We start from the raw sequence: 9,175 nt of genomic DNA on the forward strand, positions 1-9,175 counted from the left end.
TACAGTAAAGCATTCACCGCAGAATCGAAGTGGTGGGGGTATACGAGTGTTCACCGCAATTCTTTCAACTTCTTTGTGCTTCAACATTTTCATAAGATGTTGGTGAAAATAACCTTCGGTGATTTCTTTTGGCTTGTTGGATGAAATTCAAAAACACCTTCACGTAGCTCATAAGGCCCTTTGTGATATGGCCACACTGCCTGCTTCTACAGTCTCATCTGCCACCACTCACAGGTCCCCTTCCCACACTGTCCTAGTTAGTTAGAGCCAGCCAGGAGAGTTGTATTTCATTCTGCGTCCACATACTTGCTGCTCCTGCCCAGAACATTCTCCCCTCTATTGTTCTCCAGCGACCCCAAACCCCTGTTCACTCTTCAGACTCATCTCAAGTGCCACCTCCTCCAGGGAGCCTTTGCTTGCCCCCTCAGATGGAGGCCCCTTACATGGTTCTCACAACCTCTCCCATAGCCCAGCAGAAGGTTATAGCACCAGGGCCCTCACCTAGGACTGGATTTGCAGAAAAGCTGTAGCAGTGAGTGGAAAGCTGGCCCGAGGACTGGGGTCTGAATCACACAGGAGCCCTAATTTTTTCCCTCGGAGGACTCGTCCTTAGGCAGTTCCCTGAATTTGCGACAAACATGCTTAGTTGGCTGAGCAAGTCCTGAGGCTAGGCAGGCAGACCCTGACAGGCAGACCCTGCAGGCTCCCGAAGGGGGCCCGAGCCCTGATGCGGGCGCCCCCCGCCCCCAGGAAGAGGTGCTGGCAGGGAGGGGAAGAAGGCGGGGCCTGAGGCTGTGCAAGTCAGTGTCCCGGGGCTGGGACGGAAGTTGCACAAGTACAATTAGTTTCAGTTTTGTTTCTCTTCCAGGCACCCTGCAACAGCCGTTTCCCGACCTCAGCCCCCTACTCCTGGTTCTGCAGCCCAAGGTCAGCTCAGGCCAGGTAAGGAGACGGAAGGAAAGGGCAGCTGGAGGAAGAGCTGAACTGGAGGGAATGGGGGGAGGGGAGAGAGAGCACGGGAGGAAGAGGAAGGGAGGGGGGAGGGGGAGAGAGGGACCCGGAAGTCAAGAGGAGAGGGGAGACCCGGCGGGAGCACCCCCACTTCACCCCACAGGGCCAAAAGTGTGAGGCTACCTTGGGAAAGACCCCCTCCCACTCTCTGAACTCTCCTCCCAGCTCCCACTTTATGAAGTTTTGGGGAAATTCCCCAAGTCTGGCTGTCAAGTATTTCACAGCTGCTGTGCTGGGAGCTGGGAGGACTCACAGATGAACCCCACACAACTCCTCCTCCTCAGAGGTTCCTAGGAGAGCAGAGGGCCTCTTGCAGCAGGAAAGACTGAAAGAAGAGGATTCTAGGAAATGAGGCAAAGGCTACAGTGACCCCAAGATCCATCGGCTGGAAGGAGAGGGCAGGACAGCCCCTTCTTCTCAGCCTTTCTGCTGCCTGCTCCAGCACCCATTTCAGAAAGTCAGGCAGGAAGTAGGGTCCCCACTACCCATGATGCAGCTCCCAGGCTCTAGAAGAAGACAGCTCTGTGGGACAGGGGAACTGGGACCAATTATACTGCCCCAAATGCCAGATATCAAGAAAACTCTGCCCGCCTGGACCTTCTCCTGTGTCCCCCCACCCCAGCAGAATCCCCAGGACCTGTGCACACAGGGGCTCAGGCCTTACCTGCCACACGGCCTGTCAATCAGGGCACCAGTCATTACACTATCAGCTCTCTGTGGCCAGGCTTCTGGTCTTGTCATTTCTTACATCTCTTGACATATGCAAGCAGCACCGACTTTTTCACATTTGCTGAATGTATGCAAGGAAGAGGGCAGCTCCCTCGCTCAAGAGCGAGTGGCCAGAGGACCCACAAGACCAGAAGAAAATTTCTGGCCATTCAGGTGATTCTCCAGACCTAGTAGGGCTTGAGCATAGAGGGATAGGCAGGAGGGCAGGCTAGAGGCCCTGTGGCAGTGCCCTCTGCCCTCTAACCCTGCCCCTTCACTTGCAGCATGGTGTCCCAGGGATCCTCGCCTTCTCTCCTGGAGGCCCTGAGCAGCGACTTCCTGGCCTGTAAAATCTGCCTGGAGCAGCTGCGGGTGCCCAAAACCTTGCCTTGCCTGCATACCTATTGCCAGGACTGCCTAGCCCAGCTGGCTGACGGCGGCCACCTTCGATGCCCCGAGTGCCGCGAGAAGGTACCCGTGCCGCCAGCAGGCGTGGCTGCCTTCAAGACCAACTTCTTTGTCAATGGGCTCCTGGATTTAGTGAAGGCTCGGGCCGGTGGAGACCTGCGCGCAGGGAAGCCGGCCTGTGCCCTGTGCCCCCTGATGGGGGGTGCCAGTGCTGGGGGTCCAGCCACAGCCCGGTGCCTAGACTGTGCTGATGACTTGTGCCAGGCCTGTGCCGACGGGCACCGCTGCACCCGGCAGACGCACACCCACCGAGTGGTGGACCTGGTGGGCTACAGGGCAGGGCTGTATGACGAGGAGGCCCGGGAGCGCCAGGCAGCCCAGTGTCCCCAGCACCCGGGGGAGGCCCTGCGATTCCTGTGCCAGCCCTGCTCCCAGCTACTGTGCCGTGAGTGTCGCCTGGACCCCCACCTGGACCACCCCTGCCTGCCCCTGGCTGAAGCTGTGCGTGCCCGGAGACCGGGCCTTGAGGAGCTACTGGCAGGTGTGGACAAGAACATGGCTGAGCTAGAGGCCGCCCGGATGGCGGAAAAGGAAGCCTTAGCCTGCCTGCGGGAGCAGGTGGCCAGGGTGGGGTCACAAGTGGAAGAGGCTGCTGAGAGGGTTCTCCGAGCCCTCCTGGCCCAGAAGAAGGAGGTGCAGGGGCAGCTACGGGCCCACATGGAAGCTGCAGAGGAGGCTGCTCGGGAGAGGCTGGGGGAGCTGGAGAGCCGGGAGCAGGTGGCCAGGGCGGCAGCTGCCTTTGCCCGTCGGGTGCTCAGCCTGGGCCGTGAGGCCGAGATTCTGTCTCTGGAGGGGGCAATTGCCCAGAGGCTCCAGCAGCTGCAGGGGTTTCCCTGGATGCCTGGACCATCCCCCTGTCTGTTGCCCCAGCTGGAGCTTCATCCTGGGCTCCAGGACAAGAACTGCCACCTGCTATGGCTCTCCTTTGAGAAGCAGCAGCCCCAAAAGGACAGTGGAAAAGATGGAGCTGGAAGCCAGGAAGGCGAGGAAACCCAGAACCGCAGAGAGGATGGAGCCCGGGCCCCAAAGGAGGACAGAACCCCAGTGCCACAGAAAGATGGAAGCCAGACCCCAAATGTGGAGAGAGCCCAGACCCCAAAAGAGGGCAGATCCCAGATGCCCCAAGAAGACGGGGGAGCCCAGACTGGCGGCAGGTCCAACAAGAAGAGGAAGTTCAAAGGCAGGCTCAAGTCAATTTCCCGGGAGCCCAGCCCAGCACCTGGACCAAACCTGGAGGACTCGGGCCTCCTCCCCAAGCCCATCTTTTCCTGCAGCTTTCCCACGCGGATGCCTGGTGACAAGCGGTCTCCCCGGATCACTGGGCTCTGTCCCTTTGGCCCCCGGGAGATCCTGGTGGCAGATGAGCAGAACAGGGCTCTGAAGCGCTTCTCCCTTAATGGTGACTACAAAGGCGCCGTGCCTGTCCCCGAGGGCTGCTCCCCGTGCAGCGTGGCGGCCTTGCAGGGTGCGGTGGCCTTCTCGGCCGGGGCTCGGCTCTACCTCATCAGCCCTGACGGGGAGGTGCAGTGGCGCCGAGCCCTGAGCCTCTCCCAGGCCAGCCACGCTGTGGCTGCAATGCCGAGCGGGGACCGGGTGGCTGTCAGCGTGTCGGGTCACGTGGAGGTGTATAACATGGAAGGCAGCCTGGCCACCCGCTTTATCCCCGGGGGCAAGGCCAACCGGGGCCTTCGGGCACTGGTGTTCCTGACCACCAGCCCCCAGGGCAATTTTGTGGGGTCGGATTGGCAGCAGAATAGCGTGGTGGTCTGTGATGGGCTGGGCCAGGTCATTGGGGAGTATGGAGGACCAGGCTTGCACGGCTGCCAGCCGGGCTCTGTGTCTGTGGATAAGAAGGGCTACATTTTTTTGACCTTGCGAGAGGTCAACAAGGTGGTGATCCTGGACCCAAAGGGGTCACTACTAGGTGACTTCCTGACAGCCTATCACGGCCTGGAAAAGCCCCGGGTGACCACCATGGTGGACGGCAGGTACCTGGTCGTGTCCCTCAGTAACGGGACCATCCACATCTTCCGGGTCCGTTCTCCTGACAGTTAAAGGGCTGGGACTGGGTGGGACTGGGGAGGGAGTGGGGAGGGAGTGGGGCAGGAGGAGGGAGGCAGGGTTGCCATGCGGTATGGTAGACTAGGGCATTTTCCCTGAGGGCAGGTGTTGGCAGCCTTTCAGTGTGACATGCCACACTGCCAGCCCCTTTTTGGGTGGGCAGAGGTAGGGACCGAGGGTTGCGGCATGACCATAGCCCTCACAGGCAAAGGAGGACAGCTGGCAGGGTGCTGGGAGTTGACCGCACCTCTTGCTTTTTGGTGGGTGACTGCTCCCACCATTGCCGCCAGCCCTTCTGCTACTGTCCTTAGAGTTTAAGTCTCTGAGATTTGTAAGCTGGTCCTAATTTGTGTTCTTCAAAACCATTCCTGGTGGAGGAGCCGGCAAGAGTCTTGAGCAGGTGGGTGGGCCGGAGTCCCCCGAGCCCAGAAGGGCTCAGGGTATGTCGGGCACATGCCTTCCGGGGGAGCTGAGAGCTGGCTTTCCTCAGGTTGGAACAGGGACACACGCCAGGTCAGAAGAGGCCTGGGATCTCGAAATGTCAGTTAATGGCATCTTCCACCAGCCGCGGCCAGGAAGTATACAGGCTTCTCTGATAATGGCGCCCCCAGTGCAGTATGGGGTGGGGGACCAAGTACAGATGCCAGCTGAGGTCAAGGTCTCAGGGTCTCTGGCAGGGCCAGAGTCTAACGCACAGGGTTCTGAGCGTGAGAGAAGGGGGACCCCCTGGAGCCCCACCACCTCCAAGCCCAGACCTGTGTAGGCTGTAAAATCCTTTCTGTATTGATATCTGTACATCCATACCTGGAGTCTATTTTTAGTTTCCTCTTAGTTTTCCAACAGAGTTCCTTTTGAGCAATTTTGGCTCTCATTGGGCTGAACTAAGGGGTGAAGGCATGTGTCCTTCGGTAGGCCACTGCTGCTGGGGAAAACAGCCTCGCCCTGGAGGCCAGTAAGGGATTGGGAGACAGAACAGCTGGGAAACCTAAGAAGTTGGTAGTGGGGCTGGGAAGGTGAAGGAGTAGAAACCGGAGGGAAGGACCTAGCTGGAGGTGAGTCACCACCCTGGTCCTTTGCACAGGCCGTTGCGGTGGTGGAGCCGAAGCGGACGTGTTTAGCCGGGGCTGTCGAGAGAAGACCTAAGGGAGTCGAAACGTGGGGATTGTGGACAATGGAGTGTTCGTGAGAACCAGAGTAATTTTGGACAAGGCCAAGTAGAAATCGCAGGGCATTAGGGGTGGGGAAAAGAAAATCCTTTTTCTGGGGAGATTATTGCTAGTTTATGGAAGCGATAGGGGAAATGTCAAGTGGGCAGATTCAATTATATAAAAATTTGAGATGTATACACAGCAAGGAATAATGAAGATTAAAAAAACCCAATAAGATGAGAAAGCCACGTAATTGACCTGAGTGAGAGCAGGGCCTCCACAGATGGTGCAGCGATGAAGATTCCACACTTGGTCAGGGGCCTGGACAGGCTGTGCACCGGGAGGAGGTGCTCACGGGCCTGGGCGACTAAGCGAAAAGATTTTAACAAGTCAGCCACTTTCATGTGTCGAAAATGCATTTTTAAAATATGTCGTGGAGAAATAGACTCCTGGCACTGTAAAACATTGCTTCCTGGAGAGAAATTTGGGAATACTCGGCAAGAGTATAAAAAAAAAAAGACTGTACTCAGTTATCTCACTTTGGGGAATACATTCTGGGAAAGTAATTCAGAAAAAAAAAAGTCTTTGCTCAGAGACATTTGTGGCCACCCTATAAATCAGAGCCTTGACTGGAAACCGCTCAGCCGTGGGGGGACAGCTAAGTAGATTGTGGTCGGTTAGGAAGATGAGCTACTGCCTCCATGCATGATAACTATGAAAACTATTTACAAGAATATGTTATGTGATGCAATCATAAGCGAAACAAAGAAGAGAGTTTGGATCATGATCACATGACGGTAGCAATATGGTGAAAGTGCGTCTGATTCATTAGTGAGTGGAAATAGGTTCAAAACGTGTAAATAGTGATTTGGGAGATTGGGTCCTTTCTGCGTTATTTCATGCTGTTATTCATATATGCACATTTTTACTTAGTTATTGTTGTCCATTAAGTAACATGTATGCTTGACTATTTACTTAAAAAACACAACTCTATAAATGATATTTAAGAGCAGCTAGGGACTGGATTTGCAGGGGTCTAGCTGGTGACTGAGCAAGGAACTCCCCCTGGGAAGGTTGACAGAGGGTAGGCGGCCCCCCCCAGGTGAGGGGATCGTGTCGTCGTGTTTGGAAGGCAGAGGAAGGTCTAGTTGACTTTGCCAACTAACTCAGACCAACCGGAAACCAGGCAGTGGTTCTAAAGGACCAACTCGTGTCGTGTAGCCATGAGTGGCTCTGGTGGGGAGGGTGTGTCTTTGCAGCCTTGTCTGCAGGTTTAACAAAAAGGTGGCTCATAGCTGGTGCTTGGTTAAACGTGTGTGAAATGAGTATCTGTGAAAAGGGATGGGACGGTGGTAAGACTCCGGAGATTTGCCACCTTAAATGCTGTAACCCCATCCAACCAAGTTGTCCAAAACCTTGGCTTATGGGAAATCTTCAGCAGGGGGACACTGTGGACACTGTCCACCATGTGCTTCCCAGGGGGTGGCTCAGCTCCCAGTCAGAAAAGAGATGAGATTGGGCTGTCCTGCTTATTACGTATGTGGAGGGTCCCGAGGGACCACATACCTTCGGGCTGACAGAGCGGCTCTGCAGAGCTGTACAGGAACCGTATGCCGCGGGCCTGGCTGGTGAAATGGCTCCAGCCAGTGCCTCTCCCAGGAGCAAAGCAGGAATTCTGACCTTTAGAAAGGAAATGTCACCTGACTGCAAGAAGAAAGTCTCACTGGTGCAAGAGTTCTTGGTAAACTACCGATCTTGAGAAGTCAGGAACGTTGTGAGATTCGTGCCACCCCACCCCCACCCTGCATTGGACCATGACAATTAACTTGATCAATTATTCCCTTTCCTGTTTGGAACTTTCTAGATTGTGCACGTACTGGTGAAAGGAGAATGCCATTCATTCAGGTAGGGAGAAGGGGAGCAGAAAACCTCTTTCACAGTCTTTGCACTTAAAAAAGTGGATGAGGAAGCAGAGAACTGGGTTGAGTGCTGGCTCTTCCACTCAGCGTTCTCTTGGGCTCGCTCCCTGACCTCTCCGAACCTCAGTTTCTACATTAGTAAAATGGGGATAATGATATCCACCATGCCCAGCTCACAGGGTTGTTGTGAGGCCTGGGTGAGAAGTAGAGAAAAGGATATTGTATTTTATATGCCATAAAGCTCAAATCCTAGGTATTGATTGGAAAAAATTTCAACCGACATGTCCTAACTTAATACTGTTCTGTCAGTGTAAGCTTGAATGGGGCATTGTGTGCACTACTGCGAGGTGAAAGCTCCCGAACATCTGGGTAGAGCTGTTCTCTGCTTCTCCTTTGAGAAGGTTATTTTACATTCCAGCTGTTATTTGAAGATGCCATATACTATGACAACTGTGACTGTTGGAGGAGAAGGGACCAATGGCCAGCTTGCCAAGATGGAATGCTATTCCTAAAAGCCAGCTGAGAATCAGACTTTACAAATGAAGGACTGATAACCTTTGACTTTGAGAAGTTCAAAATGGTGAGAGTGGCCAAATCTCTTGATAATTTAGAGAAAATATAATTCGGGAGGGAATAGCTCTCCTTTTACTGTAGTCTTATTATCACTATGTCTATAAAGCTATGCTATATAATAAATCTACAGACGTAAGATTTCACAGGGGCAGAAATCCAAGAGGGAAGTCTGAAATCTTCCAGGGAAATTGATGAGGTTGGTGACCTGAACTGGGTAGGGTTCAAAGTTGGGTGCCTGGCCGTCTCTCCTGGTGAGTCAGCTGGAAACTCGAGTTATCCCATAAATTAAGTGGGAGACTGGTCAGGGCACGGAGTTCTGTTTTGGGGAGAATGCTGGGGCGGGGATCTGCCAGAGAGCACTCAAGAAAACGTCCCTAGCAAGAGAAAGACCCAGTTCCGACGCGGGCTTAGAAAGATTGGTAACTTGACCAGAGGTAGTAGAACCATCTGGTTTGTGAATATAGTTTAATTAAATGGATCAGGACAAGAGCAAAAAATTATTTTTGAGGGACCACAGATGCCTTTGGTTAGAGGATGCCTTTTGCAGCAGGGTTGGTATGGACCTCCCTTGAAGCGTTAGGTGAGGAATCTTTGGGACCAAATAGAGAAGGGCCTGTGTGTAGAGGCAAACAGGAAGTAGGTGTGGGGAGGTTTTAGAAGACAGCCTGACTTGTTTCAGGAGAAAGTTAGAACTGCTTGGCTCAGGAGCCAAGAGAGACAGGGTTGAAAATGGAATTGGGGTCTTGGTATCCATGGTGTCAGCCCAGTAAATTTCTCTTAGTTGCAATGGGCTGAAAAATCTGTTGTAAACTCTTATTCCTTCGATTGTGTACTTTGTATCTTTCTTCTGTTTTCTTAATAAATTCTTTTTAAAAATTTGAGCCTTGTCTCGGATGGTTGATGCGTGTGGGGCACTGCCAGCACCCAGGCCCAGGTGGGCAAAGGAAAACATGGCCACCCCTGTGGTAGCTCCAGTGGTGTCGACACAGAGTAGTCGGGGGACCCTGCAGGGGCAGGGCAACAGGCGCAGTCACCATCTGTGGTTCCCCCCTTGTCCCGGGCCATTCCTGCCTGTGGGAGACAGAGGGGCCCCCTGGGCAGAGATGTGTACCTCCAGGCTAACCTTTGGTGGGAGCCAGCAGGCGCTCTGGGCCAGCAGGACCCCGTCCTGGGGGGGGGGGCATGACCATGTGGGTGAGGGGCCCAGGTCAGGGTGGCTGTGCCCGCCACTGGTCTCTGTTTTCTGTTTTGGGGGGAACCAAATGGGTATCTGTGAACACCCTCTGT

The 9,175-nt window shown here is 54.3% G+C and overlaps 1 protein-coding gene across 5 annotated transcripts; it reads left to right on the forward strand.

Annotated features, from left to right (window-relative positions):
• The first annotated feature begins 806 nt into the window (after window positions 1–806).
• On the forward strand, window positions 807–8,769 carry TRIM56 (tripartite motif containing 56). 5 transcript variants are annotated; one of them, XM_028520777.2, is made up of 3 exons: window positions 856–942; window positions 1,634–1,893; window positions 2,004–8,769. In XM_028520777.2, the coding sequence occupies exons 2-3, from the start codon at window positions 1,772–1,774 to the stop codon at window positions 4,240–4,242; spliced, it is 2,361 nt and encodes a 786-aa protein (XP_028376578.1). In that variant the 5' UTR covers window positions 856–942; window positions 1,634–1,771; the 3' UTR covers window positions 4,243–8,769. The 5 variants fall into 5 exon arrangements, with proteins under 5 accessions (XP_028376587.1, XP_028376578.1, XP_035876661.1 ...); XM_036020768.1 differs by having other exon boundaries at window positions 864–942; window positions 1,782–1,893; XM_036020767.1 differs by having other exon boundaries at window positions 865–942; window positions 1,296–1,893.
• The last annotated feature ends 406 nt before the right edge of the window (window positions 8,770–9,175 follow it).

The sequence above is a fragment of the Phyllostomus discolor genome, chromosome 3, assembly GCF_004126475.2.
Source record: "Phyllostomus discolor isolate MPI-MPIP mPhyDis1 chromosome 3, mPhyDis1.pri.v3, whole genome shotgun sequence".
Lineage (NCBI taxonomy): Eukaryota > Metazoa > Chordata > Mammalia > Chiroptera > Phyllostomidae > Phyllostomus > Phyllostomus discolor.